This window comes from Papio anubis, chromosome 17 (genome assembly GCF_008728515.1).
Source record: "Papio anubis isolate 15944 chromosome 17, Panubis1.0, whole genome shotgun sequence".
NCBI lineage: Eukaryota > Metazoa > Chordata > Mammalia > Primates > Cercopithecidae > Papio > Papio anubis.
The window spans coordinates 4,152,130-4,175,975 of record NC_044992.1 but is presented as its reverse complement, the minus strand read 5'-3'; the positions used below and the strand labels follow the sequence as shown (position 1 = coordinate 4,175,975).

Genomic DNA, 23,846 nt, shown 5'->3' with positions numbered 1-23,846 from the left:
TGATATCATTTAGTTTTTAACAATGGTTGTATTTTACGACCAGCTCACACACCATTCCTGAAATGTTAACAATTGACTCTCATGAGCCGGCCTGAGCCAGCGCCAACATCCTCGTCTGTAAAATGAAGATAAAAATAGCCACTCTCCAGGGTGGGTCTGGGTGCTGGATAGCACGTGCAAGGTGCTTAATGCCACACCCTGCCCAAAGCGGGCCGGCCTTGGTCGACACTGGGCCCTTGTTTAAATTAGTCAAGGCAGAAATTATTTCCTCACATCTAGAAAAGGAATTTTTCCTGCTGGGCCTGCCTCCAAGGGCCTGCCCGAGATCAGATCAGAACTGATCTGGCAGGAGGGAGATTTCCAGTTGCATCAGGACTGACACATGTGAGGAGGAGGAGGAATTGTTTTCTCTGTGCTTGTCCGTGCTAGGTGGGGAGCCGACAGAAAGAATCAGAAGAGAAGTTGCCCCCTGTCTGGTCAGCGGCAGATCCTGTTCATAGGTTGCTCTGTTTAAAGGACAACCTATGCTGGGGAACCACCAAGGAGCTCCAGGTCCTGCCAGGATAATGAAGAGAGGCTTCCTGGAGGTGGTGGCGTCAAAGCTGGGCACTGAAGCATGCATAGAAGTTTACTGTTACGATAATACTTAACATCAATAATACACACTGAAATATAAACTTCAGATCTTACCAGCAATCTTATATAATGGCTCATGAGGCATCTGATGCTTAGTGTTCATAATAACTGCAGTCAGTTATCATGGAGCACTCATTATAGGCAAGGCCCAGGATGCAGACTTGACATATGCACAGATGATCTCACTGGATTCTGTTCTCTTCATTTTACAGAGGAGACAATAGAGGCCAAAAGAAGTGATGTCACACAGCCAGTGTACGGCTGAGCCAGAATTTAAACCCCAATTTGGCAGACTCCAGAGTCCTTGCTCTAAATCACTCCACAGACTGCCATGCTGGGAAGGGGGAAGGTCCCAGCTGATGTTCCCAAGGTCAGGGAAAGTTCAGGGCCTGTTGAGGACAGCAAGGAGACAGGTCAGGCCATGGCCTGAGGATGCTGAAGAGGAAGTAGGGAGAGACCAGGCTGTGGAGGGAGGACTGGGCTCAAGACCAGGACGGGATTTGGTGTTTAGAAGGTGACAGAGAACCACAGCGCGCTCTCTACCCCACCCCCCAACACCATGGTGGGACCCTTGGAAAAGCCCCCTCCCCAGGGGGATGAAGAAGAGCTGGAGGGAGGTGACCCAGACCTTCGCCAGAGCCCGGCCATCATGCTCCATTCTCCCCTCTTGCCCGCAGTGGAGCAGGAAGCACAGGCCCCTCCTAGCTCTTTCAACCCCTCCTTGGTTTCCGGCTGCTCACTCAGATGGGCAGAAGCCCCCAGGACTGCAGGTGGACTGCTTGGCAGAAGCTGGCACATCCCATCCCCACCCAGCGGCCTCAGTCTGATGAACTTGCCCAAGCACCTACGTGCCCTTAGCTCACCTGATCCTCCCCACGTCCACCCCCATCTTACAGCTGGGGTCACTGAGGCCCCAAGAGGTGGAGGAAGTTGCCCGAGATGACAGACCAAATTAGGAAGGCACAGTCTGGACCTGCCTGCCCCTCAGTGCCTTCCCTTGGGACACGGCAGTCCAGGGCCAGGAGGGACGTGAGATCCATCACTGCCACCCTCCCTCTGCTCAGGACAGCCAGGAGGGAAGGCCCCTCCTGGCCCTCTGGAGGTCACAGGCTATGGAGGGGCCTGAATGCAATCAGGGTAGGGACGGGGAGGGGGCTGAATGTTCCTGGCAGAAGGGACGGGATAGGCGAAGCCTTGCCCATGTGAACCGTGTCCGATGGGGACACAGAGGCCAGCAGGCAACTCTGCTGAGAATAAAGACCAGCCTGGGCTGGGCCTCCAAGCTAGAAGCTTCCCCTGCCCACCACCCCGCAATCCCGTGGTCTTTGTTTGTTTGAGGAGAGCTTTCTGGGCAGACTGGCAGCCCCACCCCTGGTTTTGGTAGGGGCGGCTTTCCCAGCAGCTCCCGCGGGGACATCCTGTGGAGGGTGTGGGGAAGCCCTCACTCGGCTCACGTGTGCTGAGCCCACAGGTCTGGGACAATGGAGAGGCAGGGCAGGGAGCCAGGGCCGAGCGGGCAGGGCCGCAACAGCAGGGAGGGAGGAGTTAGAGCAACCCGCCTGCCTCGGGGTCTTGGGCCAGGGCCTCGCCCCCTCCTCCTTGCCGGGCTGGCAGGAGGCCGTCAGAAAGCCAGAAGGGTGGACGCATGCTGTCCACCTCTCACGGCAGCCCAGAGCTCAGAACCCCCACGGGGACTCGGTGTCCTGGCGGGCAGCCCCAGGACCCCCATCCGTGATCAGGGGAGCCATCCCCATGGCACACATGGCCTGTATGACCCCAGAAGGCAGCTTTGGAGCAGGAGAGGGCAAGTCTGGGCTTGGGGGAGCCCTGAGCCCCCACTCTACGGCCTTGGAGCCTGCATTCAGCCCTTGCCTCAGCCTGGGCTGAACCACGGCTATTTTTACATGGCTGATCTGTTATTTGGAGAAGACTCGCCATCCTCCACATCCTGTGGGCAGGGAGGGTGCTCAGGCAGGCATGGGTGGGGCGGGGGCCAGGCTCTGCCATCCAAGGGACGGCCTAGGCTGGCCAAGCTGACGGAGAATGTTCAGGACAGATGGCCCTGTCAGTGCCTGAAAGCTCACCACACTCAGACTTCCCGGTGGAAGGACGGGAACCACCTGCTCCGTGATCCCCTGCTCAGGATGTAAGCCCTGTGTTGGCCTCTCAGGCCTCAGGGTGAATGAGGCTTTGGGGCCACCCTTTAAACAGAAGGGCCCTGGGGAACAGCCACAGGGGCTGCCCAGCTGTGCCTTCAGAACCCAAGTCTGCTGAAGCAGGAGCCACTGGGCTGGTTAAAGAGGGGAGGGGAGAACGGCCAGAAGGAGACTCACCCCCAACAGCAGAGGCACTGTCTGGTTTCAGTCTGAGCTGGCTCTTCCTCTGTCCCCACTCTCCCTCCGTTCCCCCATCCCCATCCTGGCACTTCCTCGTGAGCCTACAAACCCCAGCCCTGGGTAGCCTTCAGCTTCCTCTGCTGCCCCCTCCCACACTTGGTCCCAGAATGAATATCCTGAGACACACATCTTTTTGTATTGTTTTGGTTTGAGATGGAGTGTCGCTCTGTCACCCAGGCTGGAGTGCAGTGGTGCGATCTCAGCTCGCTGCAACCTCTGCCTCCCAGATTCAAGCAATTCTCCTGCCTCAGCCTCCCGAGTAGCTGGGAATTACAGGCATGCGCCACCACACCTGGCTAATTTTTTGTATTTTTAGCAGAGATGGGGTTTCACCGTGTTAGCCAGAACGGTCTTGATCTCCCAGCCTTGTGATCCGCCTGCCTCAGCCTCCCAAAGTGCTGGAATGACAGGCGTGAGCCACTGCGCCCGGCCTGAGACACACATCTTACCTGGACTGCCCTGCTCCAAAACCTTCTCTGGCTCCCTACTGCCCCAAGACAAAATCTGCATGCCTTATCTTGGCCTTCAAGCCTTTGATAGTCAGAGCCTGCCCACTGTCCAGTCTCTTCTTCTGTTCTCCCCATACACCAACCCATGGCCAATGGGCCACAAGCCCCTCCTGTCAGGCAGTGCCACAAACAACCTTCGTCCTCCCTCGCCCTTCCCTGTGTTGCATTGACGCCGATTTCCTCAGCTCTAGCTTCCAATTCACTTTTCTTTTCTTTTTTTCTTTTTTTTTTTTTTGAGACGAAGTCTCACTCTGTCGCCCAGGCTGGGGTGCAGTGGCCGGATCTCAGCTCACTGCAAGCTCCGCCTCCCGGGTTCACGCCATTCTCCTGCCTCAGCCTCCTGAGTAGCTGGGACTACAGGCGCCCGCCACCAGGCCCGGCTAGTTTTTTGTATTTTTTAGTAGAGACGGGGTTTCACCGTGTTAGCCAGGATGGTCTCGATCTCCCGACCTCGTGATCCACCCGTCTCGGCCACCCAAAGTGCTGGGATTACAGGCTTGAGCCACCGCGCCCGGCCACACTTTTCTTTTCAACTAGGTTTAGTCTACTCATTAACCCACCTAATCGTTCCATTTTTAAATACTTGTATTTTTCACTTCTAGTATTTTTGAATATTAGTCTTTTAAACATTTTCTGGTTCTCTTTTCATAATGTTCGGTTCTTGTCTTACAAATCCTATCCTTTCCTTTAGAGCTTTGAATATTAAACACGCCTGATTTTAAAGTCCCTTTGCGACGAGTCTGTTTTCTGTAGTTCTTCAGTCTGTTTTCCCATTTCAGGGTCAGCTGACTCCCTCTCAAAAAAATGAGAGAGAACTGTGTGCTCTATTAATTGTTTTTTTTTTTTGAGACGGAGTCTTGGTCTTATTACCCAGGCTGGAGTGCAGTGGTGCGATCTTGGTTCACTGCAACCTCCACCTCTTGGGTTCAAGCAATTCTCCTGCCTCAGCCTCCCGAGTAGCTGAGATTACAGGTGCCCACACCACGCTCAGCTAACTTATGTATTTTAGTAGAGACAGGGTTCACCATGTTGGTTCAGGCTGGTCTCAAATTGCTGACCTCAGGTGATCCACCCACCTCGGCCTCCCAAAGTGCTGGGATTACAGGTGTGAGCCACCGCGCCCGGCCTGCTCTATTAATTTTGAATTTGAGTTTGTCTTCAGTGGAAATTGTCCCCTGTGTCCCATGCAGGCTCTGGGTCATGAAGAATTCCCTGGCTAGGGACGGTGGCTCAGGCCTGTCATCCTAGCACTTTGGGAGGCCGAGGCGGGCGGATCACCAGGTCAGGAGATCGAGACCATCCTGGCTAACACGGTGAAACCCCGTCTCTACAAAAAATACAAAAAATTAGCCGGGCGCGGTGGCGGGCGCCTGTAGTCCCAGCTACTCGGGAGGCTGAGGCAGGAGAATGGCGTGAACCCGGGAGGCGGAGCTTGCAGTGAGCTGAGATTGCGCCACTGCACTCCAGCCTGGGGGACAGAGCGAGACTCCGTCTCAAAAAAAAAAAAAAAAAGAATTCCCTAAGGAATGGTTTGGGATTTGCTTCTGCTGGGGGTCCCTGGAAACACAGGGGGCCTCTATGGGGAAGGAAGGGGAAGCCCCAGGCCTGTAGGGAGCAGGGGCTGGAACTAGGCTTTCTGCATAAAGCCAGAGCCACGTGGGAAATGCCCATGCTTGAAATGGAACCGCACCAGAAAAACTACCCACCAGCCTGGGGACACAGCTTGGAATCAGGAAGCTTGAATGGAAACAAAATCACCCATGATTAGAATGAAGAAACCCCAGGCCTGGAAACTGAGCCAGGCGGGCGTTCCTCTGAAGAATCTGGGTGATGTGTTATGTGGAAGTTTGCTGCGCTACTCTCACTACTTTTTATGTCTGTTTAAAATTTTTCATGATAAAAATGTTTATATTAAAAATACTGTAACAAGCTTCGAAGACATTTATCTGGTCCCTAAACACTCTGCATCACTTGGCTTCAATTCTAGCTCCCACTCCGGTTTTTGAGTTCAGCTCTCTGCTTCTGGCATCTGGGAATTTCCCTGCTAGCTTTAGCTGTCAAGCTCAGCTTTGTAATTTAAACATGTTTTCTTGGCATATTTTATCTAGCTTGGAGGGGAAAGGAGGGCTTCACACATCTACTCGATCTCACGCGCTGACTACAAACTCTAACTCATCCTTCAAAGCCCCATTCAAACGTATCCTCCTCAGGGAAGTGCTCTCCACCTGCCACCAGCCAGAGCTACGTACACACTCTCTGCCATCCACCCAGGCTCCCACAGTCCCCCTGTACCCGGGTGATGACTTGATGATACGTTTTTTGCCCCCGTAGATAGAGCAAATCTACCTGAGGGCAGGAACTGAGTCTGGGCAGAGCCCAGCACACAACCTGCCAAGCAGTAGGTTCAGTGGCAGCTGCTTCTTTAGGTATAGGCCATGGGGGTTCCTGATTTCCCAAAACAGCAAAACCTATGAGCTATAATTGTGTGTGTGTGTATGTGTGTGTGAGAGTCTTGCTCTGTCACCTAGGCTGGAGTGCACTCGTGCGATCTTGGCTCACTGCAATCTCTACCTCCTGGCTTCAAGCAATTCTCCTGCCTCAGCCTCCCGGGTAGCAGGGATTACAAGTGCCCGCCACCACACCTGGCTAGTTTTTGTATTTTCAGTAGAGACGGGGTTTCACCATGTTGACCAGGCTGGTCTCGAACTCTTGACCTCAGATGATCCACCCACCTCGGCCTCCCAAAGTGCTGGGATTACAGGCATGAGCCTGGCCTATAAACTGTAGTTCTGCTGTGGGCTTTCACAGAGACTGAGCGATGGCTCCTGTGGGGGGCCAGGAGCCAGGTCCAAACCAGCAGCCGTCTAATCTGCAAAGGGGCCGCTGAAAGTGGGCTCGTCCTCAGCAGTTTTTGTGCCCAGTCCCAAGAGGGAAACAGCAGGGGCAAGCCCAGGCCTAACCCTCAGCCACCCCCACTCCCTGTCTCCCGGCCCAGCAGCCCCTGGTGCCCACAAATAAGCAGGCAGCCCAGCTCTCAGCCCCGGCCCTTTGATCTGGGCAGGCACCAACACCTGGCTGGCGCCCTCCACCTGGCTCCGACCTTATCGGGCCTGGGGAAGGCACAGGTGCCTGGGACACAGGCCAATTAGGTGACTTGCCTAGTTGTCCATTGAGTCACATCCTGGTCTACTCGCCTGGCTTCTTGGCTTAGGTGGCCGAAGGGGTGAGGGCACCCTGGGGGGTCCATCCCAGCTGTGCCAGGGGTACGTGACAGGTGAGGGCCACGGTGTACAGACTACAGGGTCCCTGAGAATGCCGGGAATTCTCACCATGGCCCAGAGGCACCCACCCTGGGGACACTGAGATGCCAGGCATCCAGGCCCCCCCAGGCCCATGGGCAGCAGAGGCAGAGGCCCAGGTCCCTATTCCAGGCCAGCTACTCTCCACTGCCAGCCCTCGAGCAAGCCATTTCCCTCTCTTGGGCCTTCGTCCCTCTATCTGGTAAGTGAAGCTGACAAACGGAGCCCGTAGGGTTACTGGAAGAATGAAACAAGATGACGCCTGTGTGTGCTTTGTCCACCTCCACCCAGGCCACCAGGGTGACGAGGGACGGAGTGACTTCTCTTTCACGAGCCCGAGAAGCCAGCCTGGGACAGAACCGCGGAAACAACCAGGGAACCCTCACACCTGCCTTGAGCCAATCCCCCCACCACCCCCCGCCTGGCCCGTGACCCTCCCACCATTCCCTGCACCTCCTGCCCCCGCTTCCTGGGCTGTGCTGGCCCCGACCATGCTCAGTGGGCATTAAATGGAGGACGCGTGGGGTAGAGCCTTGCTCCAGATGAGGCAGTGAGGCTGGGACCAGGAGGGGGATGCGGCTGAGGCCAGGTCCCCAGTGAGTCAGGGGCCACACAGGGCGGGGCATGGGAAGCTAGGCCTTCTCCCACCCTTTCCTTGCCAGCCTGGCAGCCCACTCCTTCCCATGCGCCCACGCGGCTGGAACTCCATTTCCCGGCTGAAGTGCTGGTCACTGTGTGCGCACAGCCCAGGGGGCTGGAGGAACCTGTCTCAGGTGGCAGGGCAGACAGACTTATTCTAGCCTAGCCAGGGAGACCCAGGAAGGGGTAGGGGAGGGGTTGGGCTCATGGCCTGGGAAAACATGATGTCTGCCAGGGCAGGCACCTGGCCACCTGTAGGGGATACTGGACCACACAGCCTTGCCCCATCCTAGCACAGTCAAGTCTCACCTGAGCTCAAGAACCATCGCAACCCCTCTCTCTGAGCCCCAAAGTCCCCATCTGGGCTATAAGGACAGCTAGGAAGGGGGGCGAGGGGAGTGGCTGTGGCATTCTGCGAGCTCGGGAGGCACTGTGCATACTGGAATGCCACTTAGACAGGTCAGGCAGGTTCCTGGACAGAACCAGCTCACTCCACCCCCTCCCTCCCAGGAGGGCCCAGGCAGGGGAAGGGGTTTACCGACTGGAATGCAGACCATGGGGACCTCATGCTGCATCTGACTGGGGCTTACAGCCGGAGGGACTCCAGGGCCAAGGGCCCAGAAAAGGCAGAACCCAGGCTGGGGCCACACAGCACGGCTAGAACAGAGTCAGGACCAGGCCTCCTGCCCCCAGCCCTGGGTGGCAGCACTGGCCTTAGTCTCTGCCCGGGCCTGAGGGGCGCTGCTAAGGGCATTGCCAACATGGCCTCCGCCAGTGGGAAGGTCAGGGAGCCCAGGGCCCAGCTCCCACAAGGCCGTGTTGCGGGGAGGGCAGGCAGAAGGGAGGCATGTTCGCCGCAGGGAGGGGCTGGTGGGCTGCCCTAAGTGGTTAATAGCCTCCCACACTGTCCCAGTCCAGCTTCCAGCAGCCTGGGGGCTCAGGCCCTGCTCTGGCAGCCCATCAGAAGCCTGGGCCCCAGGGAACCTCAGGCCCACGTCCAGTCCAGGGCCCAGATTCTCAGGCGCCTGCCCCGGGCTTGGGAACTGCTCTGGGGCTGACTAGGTGGAGTTTCCTGCCTCGTCACCTAAGAGGTGATTCCCAGGGTTGATGGTATTGGAAGGAATGTGGGGGAGGGCAGGAGATAAAAACAGGGTCACCACGGCTCTGTTGGCATTGCCCAACTTACTGAATGAAGGAGCTCCCTGCACCAGCCTCAGGAAGGAACCTGGATCGATCACTGGGTCCCGACGAGGCCCCAGGACCCAGAGAAAGGTCACCTCTGCAACCTTTGCCTGCACTCTCCTTTACCTGCCATAGCCTCTCGGGCCAGGTCTTATTCATTTTGTCACACAAGAAAAGCAGCAGAGGCTCAGAGAAGCAGCGCCATCGGCGGGCTGCAGTAGTGGGACAGGGATGCAGAGCCCACTCTCTTTCCAGGAGTCAGGACAGGGGAAGACAGACCCGGTGGCAGATGACGGCCAGCAGGACAGGACCCGCAACGCCAACACCTGGGTGCGAGGGAAGGTGGGAGGTGGGCCTCACCTGACTGCAGCAGGCCGGCGCCTCGGTCCTTGACCCCAAAGTGCTGCTGGATGTCCAGAAGGACGCCTGGAGGGGAGACAGAGGGTGCTCACTGGCCGAGTCTGATGCTGGTGTCCCCACAGACCAGACCAGCCTCTTTCCCGCCTTGCGGGGCCCGGCCTGGCCGCATCTGCAGAGCTCCTGCTCTGCTGCGACCTCTACCCTGCCCAGGTTTCCCAGGCCTCCCTCCTGCCTCCACGGGGACCTCCTGTCCTCAGCCTGTTCCCATCACTCACAAGGGCCTGAGGGGCAGGGAGAGGCAGGGCTCCTCTGTGGTCATTCTGCCCCATGGGCAACCACACCTCCTACCTGCCAGCTCGGGCCTCTTCCCGACCTGTGGCCCAGGCCGTGGAGCAACGCAATAGACATGGGCCTTTCCCTCAGGGGGACCAAAAGCCCACCACCCAGAGAGCAGTGGGGGTCCCTGAAAGCTGCAGGGAGCCCTCTGGCCTGGGAGGGGCAGCCACACTCACTCTGGTTCACCTGCACATGTGCACAACCACATTCGCACACGCACACCTGCACACACATCCGCGCACACACCCACACACGTGCGCACACACGTGTGCACACACACCCACACACATGCGTGCGCACACACATGTGTGCACAAGCACCCACACACACACATGCTCTCACCCCAGCTGCCCTCAGGATTATAACTGGGCCCCCCATTTTCAGATTCAGGCCCGGGGTACAGAGGGAAGCAGGTGGGGCTCCAGGCCCACCCGCTTTCTTGGGAGAAGTGGATTTCTTGAGGCTGCACCTGCTCCCAAGCCCAACTACTTTAGGGCTTTGCATGTCACGCAGTGGGGGCAGCAGCTGGACCACCCAGAAACCACCCACAGCTCCAGCAGACTGGCAGCGCCATGTCGCAGTACTCAGCCAGGGTTCCTGATTAAACACAACCCGCATCCCCGTGGGCCTCAGGGTCTCCACCTGCATCATCTCTGAGGACAGGACCCAGGCCACAGGCCGGAGCCCCCCGACCATAGCACATCTGCAGTGAGAAGGGACGGGGAAGAAGAAGGAGGAGGAGGAGGAGATGGCCCTGCCCTTGGGGGCCCCACAGGCAAGGACAGAGGCCTTTGGGGGACTCCAGAGCTCTTCATGACGATGATGATGGCAGCATTCAACAGATGATGGTTTGCCTAATTGAGCATTAAATGCCGTTTAAACCTCACACAGCCCTAGGAGGCTGGTACTAGGATCCAAGTTGACAGATGAGGAAACTGGAGCATAGGAAGTTAGGCCATGGGCTCAAAGTCACACCACAGGGAAGTAGGAAAAAGTGGAATCTCCAGGCCCTGTATGAGGATCCCGTTGGCAGCTGGGACTGGGGGTGCAGAAGGAGCGGGGAGTCTGGAATGTCACTGTCCCTTCTGAGACCCAGGTTGGGATGCTGAGCAATTTCCCGGAATGCAGGAGCAGACGGGCGGATGTCCTAGCAGCCTGACAGCCAGAGAAGCTGTCTTCCTCCTTGTTAATGACCTGAGTGGATTGACCATAATTACCCGTAATGAAGAGGCTGTGTGAGGCCCAGTTAATGACTTAATAACCAAGGCAGGCTGTGGCTTTGCCTTGAAGGTAGAAGCCGGGGCCAGTCCTAGGCCTGTGGATGGCAGAGCCAGCAAGAGGGACCTCTGAGGTGCCCCGACCCAGCCCCAGAGGCTCCTAGCCCCACAACCCATTCCTTTCTGGGTCAGGACTCTGTTCCTCCTCCTGACACGTGGGTTTGATCCCATCCCTCTGTGGCACAGTCAGTCATCTGGGGCTCCCCTGCGTCCAAGGCCCTTCACGAGACCACAGGGTACAGGTTTGGTCCTGCCAGCCCCGCCCTCCAGCCTCAATTCTCAGGACACCACCCCTCCACTAGCCACCCCAAGCTACTCATGACCCCCTGACTCCGCACACTTCCTCTTCTATCCTGGTACAACTTCGTCAACTAGGCTCACTCCTGCCACTTCTTCAAGGCCAGTTCAGATGCCTTCTGTTCTGGAATATCTCCCCCGCTTGCTCCCCTCCCACCACCCTCAGTAAGTTAGTTGCCCCCACTCTCCCCCGTCCAAACTCGTTTCGCGCTGGGCCCACCAGGATGAGTGGGAATGCACAGGGAATGCACACAGAAGCACAGCTGGGAGCAGCTCCTGAGCTGAGTCACTAGTTACTGCTTCCCGCTAAGTTCCAAGGAATGCGTGAGGCTTTGAAGATGGTACAGATGCTGTCCTCACTATCTGTGCTGGTATTTATGATTCTCATCCCGTTTTATATAGGAAGAAACCCAGGCTCTGAGACATGAAGTAATTGGTCACACAGTCCATTCTGTTTTGGAGGTGAGATCTGAAACCAGGTCTATTGCCAAAGACCAAAGCTTGTTCTCCTGCCACGCTGCCTTCTGCATGGTTTGCTGGTACCCTCCAGGGCAGCACACACATGGCCCACAGGGACTTCACATGTGGGTGAATGTGGCTTCATCCTCCACTAGACCACAAACACGGCAGGAGCCGTGGCGGGTCATCTCCGGGACCCAGAGCAGGGGCTGTCGCGATTTTGGTGTTGGGTGGACAAGAGGATGGGCAGAGGCAGGAGGAGGCAGGAGGTTCCCATCCATAGTCCAGAGGTTCCGTTTCTGGGAGGGACATGGGTCTGCAGTAACTGCAGGTTCTGTTTCTGGGAGGGAGGCCGTATCAAAATAGCCATCATGATGACATCCTGTGTCCACGGCAAATCAAAGCCCTCTTGCTTCCTCCCGGCAGTACATTCCAGCCATCCAGCTGCACACTTCCCCATCCGATGACTTCAAGGTCCAGGATTTGCCCCTGCCTCCAGGAAGCCTTCCCCTGACTTCCCACCACACAGAGCTCCTGGTAGAGGGAGAACATGCCTCCACATGCAGATGGGCATCTAAGGTCTCTGGGAAGTCCTGGGCAGTTCCCAGGACACAGGAAGCTTTGGATAACATGGCCTGCCCCCATCCCACCACTGCCCGGCGCTCAGGCTTGGGTCCAAGGCCAAGTTCCAGGAAAAAGACTAGAGAGAACCTTCCCAAGGAGCAGGGCTTCCTGCAGGCTGCGAGGCCCAAGGTCAGACCCTGTCTGAGCCTTTCTGGCTTGCTTTCCCTCTTCCGGGCCTGGAAGCCGCCACAGCCACAGGAGGGCAAGATCCCACTGGCCGCTGGCACGGGAAGCGTGTGTCACAGCAGCTCGGCAGGTCGCCTCAGATTTTCCTTTGGGCTCCAGCATGGCTCGGGCCCACACACCCCTCCCTTCTTAACCACAGCCTTATTTTTAGCCTCTTTCCTGGAGGCTGAGGTTTGGTGGGTCACAGGACGGGACTCACGCCCAGGAGCAGCCTCCCACAGCTCAGGCCAAGCCCACCCCACCAGCCCTGGAACATGCGAAGTGGGGTTCCTACCCCAGATGCAGACCCCAGCCAACACAGCCACAACACAGGCCTCTCCAGGCAGCGCCCCAAATCCACAGCCAGAATCATCTCCTGGCCACAGGGTCCCCATCACCCAAGAAAACATTCTGGAACAACATCCACTGACAACAGTTACATACCTTCCAAGACAAGGGAGGCCTCACCTCTTGTCTGAGGCCACCATCCCCTCCTCTGGGCGAACTGTCTCTCGCCTGGCGGGGAGGCTGCGCTGGGTCAGTCCTTGGCTTGGGCCCGTGCATTCAGCCTCTCCCCAGCTTCCAGCTCCCGGACAGCAGCCCACAAACACGCCCACACCTCCCTCACCCTGGTGGTGAGGACAGCTCTGACTTGTCCCCCCTACCAGCTGCTCCTTTCCTCTCCTCCTTTCACAGGGGACAGCATTTGTTGTTTTGAGACAGAGTCTTGCTCTCTGACCCAGGCTAAAGTGGCACAAGCACAGCTCACCGCAGCCTCAGCCTTTTGGGCTCCAGCCATCCTCCTGCCTCAGCCTCCTGAGCAGCTGGGACCACAGGCGTGCACCACCACACTCAGCTAAGAAGTTCTGGAGAGTTCTTTCCCTTCCCAAGTCGCTATTCTCACCTCCTTTCCTCCTCTGAAACCAGCCACCTGCTGGAGGCTCAACTCCCAGATACTCTCATCCCTGTTTTCCAGCCTCCTGACTCCGATTCCTCGGCTCACCACTGGGTACCCATTCCCTGAGCGGACACTGCAGGACACTGCAGGACCCTGGGAGTCAGCCAGGATACCCCTTCGGCTCCCTCTGCCCCATGAATGGGCCTCGGTGATTCTCCATCTGCTTCATCGCCCAGCCTCCTCCCTGGGCTCCCTGTGTCCAGCCCCTGCCAGCTGGCTGGCATCCCTCCTGCTACCTGGTCTCACAAGCTCTTACGAATCTTCTACTGAGTTCTAGGTCCCGGCCTGGGCCTCTAGAGACCACAAGACAGTTCCTGGACTCAAGGAGCTAATGCTGTGACCCACTGGTTACCTCTGGCCTCAGAATCGCCCATCAGTCCTTCAAGATCCACTGGCCTAGACCCCTGGCTCAGTAATGGTACCAGTAAGAACAATGACAGTGCACATATTGACACATATTGGCCAACTGGTTTGTGCCAGGCGCTGTTCTACGAGGGTCGGCCCGGTGGGTACGGCTGCCCACACACACTTAGCAGCACCTTTGCCGCCCAGAATTCTAGCATTTGAGGCCTCTATGACCTGGCCCTGAGCCAGCTCTTCTCCCACCCACAGTGCCCACCACACACACATACAGCCCCCGACTCCAGGCAAAGGCCAATGCTGCTAGCCCTGATTTTTCACCTCCCTGGACCCCGATTTCTTCCTGGGGAGATCACTGGTCCCCAAACCTGCCTGAGAATCCCAATGACCTTTAAGGAGGGTGTGCTTATTAAAATACAGATCCCTGGGGCCCTCCCCAAACCTGCAGAGTCACCCTTTCTAGATGTGGGGCCCAAGAATCTATCAATGCAGTGCCCAGGCAATTGGAAACCACCGGCCGGGCTGCTCCAAGCTCCCTGGAATCGCACATCACAGGCCGCAGGCCTCCCAGCCCTGGCTACCGCTGTGCTTCTTCCTGGGCTCTCACTCTCTAGCCATTAAGACCAGCCTCACCTCTAGGACCCAGATCCAAGGTCGCATCTACCAGGACGCCTGCCTCTCTCCTCTGAGGCTCATGGTGAAGCGGTGCCTATAACCTCAAGGGCACCCCCAGAACTGCATGGACTCTGGCCCTCACTTACTCAACAGCTTGCCCCAGACACTCACAGTGATTCCCCATCACTGCTGGTCCTTCAGTAGACCCCAGAGGAGTCAAGCCCCGATTCCAGGACTCCTGGCCTCCTCCTCCCTCCTCCAGCAAGGCCCAATCTGCTGACATCACAGAATCCTCGAAAGGCCAAGGTGTAAGAGGAAACCCACACTGACCACGAGAGCCCTCAGCTCAGGCCAGCCTCAAATACAACATGCCAACAGCGTGATCCTGAGGTCTCTTCCTTCCCAGGCAGCCTAGACAGGGCACCTCAGCTTGTCCCCACATACCCCCTGCTTTCCCCAAGTACAGTCAGTATCAGCCCACGTTCACCTTGCCTGAGCCTCTCTCAGAGCATCAGGCGGCCTAAATTCTCAAGAGCATGGGCTCCAGAACTGGAGCATCTGGGTTTAAATCCTGGTTTTCCCACTTTCTCTGCTGTGTGACCTTGGGAAAATAGCATAACCTCTCTGTGCCAATTTCCTCCTCTGTAATATGGCTTAATTTGAAGACTTGCTTCATTTCATATGATTGTTGTGAGGTTTAAGTAGATTAATCCACATACGGTGTTTAGAACAGTGCCTGGCACATAGTAGGTACTCAATAAATGTCATGTTATCATTGGTCATTAACTAGTAGGACAGGACACAGCCCCAGCTATGACTTGAGAACAATGGGGCATTCCCACCTTGGTTTTCTTTTATCCAAAATGGGGGCAGATGCCTGGAAAGACAAGGCCTAGGGATCTGAACGGATGGGCCCTGATGCCCTTGACCAGTCCCTCTGAGAGGGATCCGGGTCCCCATGTGAGAGGCCTCAGGGCTGGCTTACATTGGGAGTCTTACCCCTGCTCTGGTAATTACAGGGGCCTGAGAACCTGGCTCTGCTGGCCTGGTGCTGGATGGCTAAGGCTGGGAACCCACAGCCCAGCCCCGCCGGCACCCCACCAGCCTAGGCACTGGGCCAAGGCAGTCCCTGAGCCAGTGCCCTGGACTCAGGCACACTCTCTCCTACTTATCACTTATCCCCCAGGGCAAGATCCTGCCCCGTCTGCCCGGAGTAGGCTATGTGACCTTCAGGAGCAGCCGGCCTCTACTCTGAGCCTCAGGTTGCCCATTGCAGAAGTGGCCCAGAATCCCAAGACATCCCTGCTGGGTTCGTTTCTGAATCTCAACTGGGTTTGTTCTACATGTGCCGGTCCCCTACCCCCATGCCACCCTGCAAATCTGGGTCATTCATGGCAGAGCAGCTTAGTGATCGTCTCTGCAGGGACCATGAGGATGAGGCCCCCAGCCCAGAGCCCTGGGCCCTTAGAGAAACACCCCTCCCCACTGAAGAGCCTGCCGGCAGACCCTGCTAGCCCTAGAGACACCACCCCGGAGCCCAGCGCACCCCCTCCTCCCTGCTGTGTCTCTATGCCAAGAGTGGGCGGGGCCGGGCTGCCGGGCCGCTGGCCTGTGGTTCTAGTCTATCATTTGGGGCCAGCTTTACTGGAACCAGGCTCTCTGCCTTAGCAATTTGGGGGCTTTGTACAGATACTCCTTCCTCAACTCAGCCTCCCCAGCCCTGTCCTGGCCCAGGGGCTCCCAAGACCACCAGGGGCCAGGGACAAGGTGGCCACAGCCTTATCATGACCCACAGGGGGTGTGGCCAGTGGGTCATGATATGCCAGCCAGACATAGGATAAGGCAGGGGCCTGGGGAAGAGGGTGGGGAAGAGATAAGAGACCTCAGAATGGTTCCCCTCAAGCCCACAAACCCTCAGCCTTCTCCCCACGTGCTGCTTCCGTAGCCGAGGCGGCCAGGGACTGCTGCTCCCCGCCTCGCATGGAAGCTGAGATGAAGAAGGTGAGCGGGACAGAGGCTGCAGGAGCCAGGCCGAGCTGGGCCCCAGGCTCCCACATCTGGCCTATGTTCTCCACCTGCACCCCAACAACTCCCCCCAAAAAAAGGCTGCAAGTAGTCACCCCTCAACATCCACACCAGCTGTCCTCACACGGGTGCCAGAAACAGCTGTGTGACCAAGCAGCCCCACCCCTCCCCAGGCACAGCCCTTTTCAGTTTACAAAGCCTCATCCTGCTCTTCGCCTCCTGGAAGCCCATTCAGGAACCCCATGCCCGACAGTGAAGGAATCATGAAGATCTCATGGCTCTAGGAGTGGGAGTGGGGACACCCTAGCAAGGGCTCCAAGAAGGCAGAGGAAAGCCAGAGGCAGGAGGACAGGACCCTGTCCCCAGCCTCCAAGCTCTGGCTAGTGCCTCCTTTCAGGTTTATTTCTTGCCCCAGTGCCGACGCTCTACCCTCGTCTCCCCTGTGGCCCTACTCACCCACCTCCCAGCCACCAGGCGAGGACCAGGCCCAGAGCAGACCGGTGCTCTTCCTCACACGGCCTCACTGTGTGACCCGGGGCAGCCCTATCTGCAGAAGAGACAGGGCAAAGCTGCCACTGTGCCCTCCTGAATGTAGAAAAGCTGCTCTGCCCAGCTTGGGGGTTGGGCGGCCTCATTGTCAGGGCTGAGGACTGGGTAGACAGGGACTACGGCTGACTACATCCTCCCATTTCCTTCCTGGAGACTCAGGCCCTGAGGCTCATTGTGAGCCCTGGTCAGAACAAAGAGACAGCACCAGCCACTGTCGGAGAAACCCTGATGTCACTACAGGGGCCTGGTCCCTCACCTGATCTGTCCAAACCTACCAGTGCCCTTTCAGCCCAGAAGGACGTGCTTTGGGTCAGGCAGGTATGAGTCAACCCAAGTCTCAGTCAACTGAGTCTGTGACTCAGTCAACAGGGCTCAAGCCTGGGGCAGTCTCCTATGCATGCAGGGGTCCCAAGTGTGACCCGGCTCTGCCCCTCATGGCTACAGGGGGATGGTGAGTCTCCATGGGGATGGGTGCTGTGATGGAGACGAGCAGAGTACAGTTCAAAACCCGGAGGTAGGCACTCGGTTCAGCCCAGAGCACGGGAGAGGGCATCCTGGAGAGAGGACACCGCTGAGACCCACCAGGGGCAAGCTTGGTTGGCTACTGCAGCTCCTGGGAAGCAGATCTGGTTGTCCTGGGGAAGGGAGGTGCAGGCAGAGCCAGCGACCAGCAGACTAGAGTTCCTGAGACCAAGTGCCCCACACTATCCTTGGGAGCAAGACACCGACAACAGCAAGAGAGGGACAAAAATCATCTCTCATGGATTCAGGGATCAGAGAGAGTCAGAATTTGCCTCCAGTCACACAGTAAAGCTGGCAAAGGCGGGCAGAGCCAGGAACACGAAGCTCAGCCCAGAAGACATTCGGAACCCACGAGGGAGCCCAGCCTCAGAAGCCTAGGGATCGGGCCAGTGTCCTACTGGCCTCCCTCACTCTCATCCCCCTTCTACCTTCAAGATTTCAGGCCCCTACAGGCAGAAACAAAAGCCACTTCCTATTGCGGAAGGATCCGGGGAAGGGCCAAGGAGTTCCTCCTCTGCGCAGCTCTGAACAGGGCAGCCTCCCTCTCAGAACAGGCCTGCAGACCTGCAGCCTTCCTGCCTCATCCACCAAATGAGAAACAGAGGCACAGGCCAGGGCCATCACTGGTCCAGGGCCTCAGACGAAGGTACTGTTTCAAGGCACTTCCTCTGACGGATCAACAACACGGCGGAGGGGCTGGCAGAGCCTGCTGGAAGGTGCGTTGAAGAGGAAGCAGGAACAAGGAAGAGGGCAGCAGTCACAAGGGCGCTGGTATTCAAGGCCACCTGGCCCTTCACCTGGGTGCTGAGCCTGCCAGTCAGACACTCTGGGTGCCCTGCCCCTCAGACCTTAGCTGGGGTTTCCCCACAGTGCAGACGTGGCAGTGGCCAGGACAGGGCCACCTAAGAGGGAAGGCAGGTGCACCGTTTATCCTTAAGACAGCCATTCTTTAATCTAAAGAGAGAGCCACAGAGCCACAAGATAGGGCCTGGCTTAGCCCCTACCCACCAGGTGACCCTGTAAAAGACCCTGGGCCTCAGTTTCCCCATCTTTCAATTCTGGATAGACTTAACAGGACAGACCAAAAGAAAAGGCCAATAGGAGAGTGAGCCCCAGCCTGGCACCCCCTCCTCCTGCACCCAGCTCAGCTGCTCCAGGGAAGCCCCCAAGTCCCTCTCGGCTTGTGTTCCCAGCTGGGTCCCTATGCTCATCGCTCCTTCTGGGTTTGCGTTAGTGAGCAGTTGCCATGGATACCAGTCTCAGCTTCTTTGGCAGAAAAGGACTCCCCCAGGGCAAGGCTCTGCCTTTCCTCAGCAGCCCCCACTCCACCCAACTCCAGGTGCCCAGGCTGCCCTCGGCTGGATCAAAAGGAAAGAAAATAGGTCTTGAGAAGAGAACAGGTACCCCACAGAAGTTGGGGAAGGATCTGAGTTCCCAAATAGTCACTCACCAACCATAAACAAGGCCGGGGCCAGCTCCCTCTTGCGGGGCCTGGTTCCAGGAACAAAATGCTGCCACCTACACCCTCAGCTCTGCTTCCACTGCACAGAGGAAAGAACGGCAGCCTGGGGGGCAGAGGTGGCTCTGGCACCAGGAAGCAGAGCTGGTTAGAGGGGGCGTGAGACCCCCGTCTGAGGGACTACCTCCTTCTCCTGACCTGGCAGTGAGGAGTGGGCTGAGAATGCAGAGTGGGTGGCTGCTAGGCTGGTAGGGACCATGGGAGCAGCAGCCAGGTGCCCTAGAGGAGCTCAAACTGCCTTGGCTCAATTAAACTGAAATTCATCTACCCAAAGGGCTCTTGCCTGAGCCAGCAGAGCCTCTGCATTCTGGGCCACAAGCAAGGGTCACGCCCCGACCTCCACCCCGGGTTCCTGGGGCTGCAGAGGATGCTGCACTGGCTGCTATGGCCCTGCTCCGCCCCGCGTGTGACCTTGGGTAAGTGTCTTTGTTCTCTGGACGGCTGTGTTCCCATCTGCACAAGGAGGTGCAAGGAAGGAATTAGAAGAGGTTTCTGGGCTACCTCAATTTCATCCAATTGAAGCAACGCTCAGTAAGCAGAGCAAGCACAGGAGCCTGGCCCTCCTCACCCGCTCTGAGGCCTGCTGCCCTCAGGGAGTTCTCATGGGGCGGAGGAGAGGCCGTAATTAGCAGGTTCACCGGGTGGCGCTGGGAATGCTTGCGCAGAGGCAGAAGCTACTAGAGTTCCCAGGATGGAGACCAGCCCTGTGGAGAAGGGAGGGGTTCGCAAAGGTGTCCTGAAAAGGACTGTCATAAACAGAACAAAAAAACAGAACAACGACAAAAAAAATAATAATAATAAAACAGGAAGGGCATCGTGGCCAGGGGCCCAGCTTGAGCAGAGGCATGAAGGAGAAAGCAGCTGGCACTCATGAAGCCCTCCGAGGAATCTGGCCCCGTCCCAGGTGCTCGAGATACAGTCTCATTTATCCCACGCAACCCGGGAGGTGGGCGGGAGGGGGAATGATCACACCGAAGGCTCAGGTGATGTCTTCAAGGTCACACGGCTGGGAAGCGGAAGAGCCTTGCCTCGAACTTGGTCAGGAAAGACTCTAGACCTGCACTGTCCACTCTAGTGGCCCCTGGCCACCATGATATTGACATGTGCTGTGAATGGAAAATACACACACTGGGTTTCAAAGACTTAGTATGAAAAAGGAGGCAAAATATCCCATTAACAACACATATATATGTGTGTGTGTGTATGTGTATGTATTTTTTTTTTTTTTGAGACAGAGTCTCACTCTGTTGCCCAGGGTGGAGTGCAGTGGCACGATCTTGGCTCACTGCAACCTCTACCTCCTGGGTTCAAGCGATTCTCCTGCCTCAGCTTCCCGAGTAGCTGAGACTACAGGTGTGCACCACCATGCCAGCTAATTTTTGTATTTAGTAGAGACGGGGTTTCACTATGTTGACCAGGCTGGTCTCGAACTTCCGACCTCAGCTGATCCTCCCAAAGTGCTGGGTTTACAGGCATGAGCCACCGCACCTGGCCCTAACAACTTTTATATTGATTACATGTTGAAATATGTTGGATATAATGAGTTAAATAAAATATATTATGAATTAATCACACCTATTTCTTGTACTATTTTCATTCAGCTACCAGAAAATGACATGAATATGTGGCTTACATTATATTCCTTTTGGACAAAGCTGGTCTATACTATGAAAAAACAGATTTTAAGGACAGATTTAAAGGAGGAGAGTGGGACCTCCCTTCATTCTCTAGTGGGGAACTGACGCCAGGTAGGTGCAAACATTAAAGACTGAGCAATGGAGTGTCTACATCACCGCCTCTGTCCCAGCCGGGCCAGCCAGCAACAGGTGCACTCAGGCCTGGGATGAGCACTCCCCTGACCCTAGCACATCAAGCCATAGTAGTTACCATAGAGATAATAAATATTCCTAAAAACTGAACTTGGGGAAGTGGAGATGGGGAAATCTACCAGAGAGAGAGGGGCAACCAGGCTTATCCGGAGAGGAAACCTGTGTCTGTTGTGTGCTGGGGGTGGGGTGGTGCGTGAGCTCCCATCCCAGGCCAGGAGAGGGAGGGAGGCACAGCCCAGGCGGGTGTTTGCACAGGGCTTTCCAGGCCTTCCTCCCTAACTGCCCGCCCCACGCCCCTCTTAGCCACCACTCCCCACTTCCTTTTACCAATTCACCACAAATTTCCTATCTCATTCCCCCGTTCTGACAATCTAACTCTGAGACCTGCTTAGAGGTGGGAGCAGATAAGCACCAGCCCTCCCTGATTCCACCCTCTCTGACTCTGCCCCTGGCAGAGGCAGTTCCCCTAAGAACGTCAAAGGGGGTGGTCTGGGGCTGGAAAAAAACAAGTTGGAGAGCGCTCCAGTGCCAGAAGTAGTACCATTCATTCTTCAGCTGAGAAGGGGTGGGAAGACCTCCTCCCAGGCAGAGCCTTACTGTTAGATCTAACACCAGCTTTGCCAGTCACTTTCCTGGCCATCTTGGACCGGGGCTGTACAGGGACCTTGGTCCCCCCCATCTATGTACGGAATTTTGAACTGACTACAGGTCCCAGCTATTCTCTGATTTCTCCCCCAAAGCGTGGCACTTACGCTCCCAGGTCCCTGGCGGCATGGTGTATGCACGACAACAGTTGGCGTTCTTGGGAGGTGCTCAATATTCCTGCTCGCTAGACCAAAGTAAGTATCTCTTTGGGACTGCTCGACCCAGAAACGGATGCCACTGGTACCCACTTCCAACTTCCTCCAGTGGAATGACAGAGAGCCAAGGGGGTTTGAAAGCAGGAATGGGGGGAGGGGGAAGCCTCTGCCCTCCCATCAGAATTCTTCCCTTCCATTTGACACAAAACTCCATTCAACAGAGGGGGAGACTGAGGCCCGGAGAAAGGCACCAGGTGGTGTGTGGTTTATGCCCGGGCTCTCTTCTCTCAACTGCCGCAAAGTTCTCTTTAGAGTCTGTCCAAAATAAATCCTTCCCTCTCTCTTCTCTCTCTCTCTCTCTGTTGTGTGTGTGTTTGGTAGCTCCAGATTTTACTAAGCTATAGTTAGGCAGTTTCTGGGCCAGCATGCCGGGCACACAGTACTGCTCTCCTCCTGCAGGGAGCCCCTACCTATGCCAGTCTGGCCAAAGTCCTTCCCTCTCAAGGCGCCACCATTCCCAACCAGTAGCAGCTCAGTCTAGGGCAAATTCTTACCCCTAGAGCCACCCCTAAGAGCTGGGGAGGGAAGCCAGCAGAAGGAAATTCCAGAACCACGTGCGTCCCCCAAAGGCCCAATGATCAATCAACTCACAAACGAGCAAACAGACCTAAACACACGCTGAGACTGGCCCAAGGTCACACACCAAGCACATTAGGAGCAAATCCGGGGCTAGAACCCAGTTGTTCTATCGATCCCAATCCCGTCCCCAAGGCTGATATCCAGAGATGCTCCCTGAGGTTGAGGCTCCACGTCTCTAGCTTCACAGGCCTGCGCCCTACCCTACACCCCAAGCACCACAGAGCAGGGGGAGGCGTCTTCAGGCCTCTGTACAGGGCCAGCTGCAAACCGCAGCCTGGGTCCCCAGGCGCCGCGGACCCGCCCCGCCCCTCCCTCCGCTCCCCGCAGCCCGGAGCCTTTGTCAGCCACGCGCTCACACACACAACCGCGCCGCCACGCGCACACACACCCGGTCTCCCTAGCCCACACCCGCAAGGGGCGCGCGCACTCGCCGCACGCACGCAGGGGGGTGGAGGCGGCGGAGAAAGGAAGGAACTGACGGGCCATGGACGGACAGACGGCCTGGGCTGGGGGAAGGGAAGGAGGCCCGGGAACCTGCAGCTGGGGTCGGAGGGGGCGCACAGACAAGGAGGCAGAGAGACGCAGAGGAGACTCTTGGAGAAGAGGACAACGGATGAGCCGTCAAGGGCTGGCGAGGACGCGCGGGCTGCTCCAGGGGTGGGGACTCACCTAACCCTTGGCCCCGGGTGTGTATGAGCGGGGAGCTGGATTGTACCCGTGGAGCACAGAGGCATCCCTTGCCCAGTTGTGCCTGAGCAGAGGGTCCGTAGGGACCTCACGTAGGTCCTGGAGATAGTAGGCCTGGGACCAAAAGCTCTCTGGGGTACCTCCCTCGAGGCGGGTGGTGGGATGGGGTGGGGTCCTGGTCCTCGGGCTGGGTGGGGCCCTCGCTCACCTGCCACGGTGTACCTGTCCAGGTAGTTGAGCACGTTGCCCAAGCTGAGGATAGCGGCGGCTGCCCCCCGCCCGCGGCCCAAGCTGGCCGGTTTGGGCTGCTGCGCGCCGGGGCCCTTTGCAGTAGCTGCGCAGCCGGGGGTGCCAGGGGTGCCGGGGGGTCCGGTCGGGGCCCGCCTTACGCTGCCCGACAGCGTCTGCACCTCATCGTCCGCGGCCGAGACTCCAGCGCCGCCCGCGCCCCGCGCCCCGCAGCAACCGCTACCGCCAGCCCCTCGCTGCGCCCCCCGGCGCCGGCGCCGCCGCTCCGCGTCCGCCTCCTCCTCCTCCGCGCCGCCCGCCGCCGCCGAGGCGCATTCCAGGCACATCATGCCGGCCGGGATCGGGGCGGCGGGAGGCGCGGGGGGCGCGGGGCCCAGCTTGGGCCCGCTCAGCGCGTGTGTGCGCCGCGGAGCCGCAGCTGCACCATCCCGGTCGGGCCCCGTCGGCTCCTGCGCTCCGACCCCGGCTGCGGCGCCGCCACCGCTCAGCTCGATGCGCCGCCGTCGCCGCCGCGGCTCTGACAGCTGCGGCCCGGCCCCGCCCACCGGGCCCGCGCCCAATCAGCTCCGGGCTCGGGCCACAGCCCCGCCCCGCACGTGCTGCCCCGGGGATGGGCGCCCGGGGGCGAGGGGCCGGGGCGGCAGAGCCCCTCCCGCTAACGGGGGCGCAGTCACGCCGGGGCCGCCCGGCCGTGAACGCCCGCGGGGAGCGGAAGAAGGTTTGCTCCGGCTACGGAGCTGGGAGCAGGGTGCCAGTGACGGGGCTCCCAGCACCTACTCAGTACCCTTCACCCAACCCCTGCCTCGGGCATGGACTGCCGGGGGAGGCTCTGGGAGCCGGGCCGAGGGCTTGAGCCTAGCGTATTTGGGCGAACTGGAGGGAGGAGTCTCAGATAACTAAAGTCAGGGGCGCCGG

General features: G+C 57.8%; 1 protein-coding gene across 4 annotated transcripts in view; it reads right to left on the bottom strand.

The window, feature by feature from the left end:
- The window catches only part of SPNS2 (sphingolipid transporter 2), a 40,528-nt gene extending 17,064 nt beyond the window's left edge, over positions 1-23,464 (bottom strand). For 2 of the 4 annotated variants that reach the window (XR_001896175.3, XM_003912126.4), the window contains exons 1-2: positions 22,891-23,464; positions 9,022-9,087 (exon numbers count right to left, since the gene is read on the bottom strand). Coding sequence is in view for 1 of the 4 variants with exons in the window: in XM_003912126.4 (XP_003912175.1) it covers positions 9,022-9,087; positions 22,891-23,260 (436 nt within the window). In the remaining 3 variants the exon portion in view is untranslated. The remainder of the gene's footprint in view (positions 1-9,021; positions 9,088-22,890) is intronic. The other 2 variants (XR_001896176.3, XR_002517938.2) reach the window with 2 other exon arrangements.
- Positions 23,465-23,846: the final 382 nt, after the last annotated feature.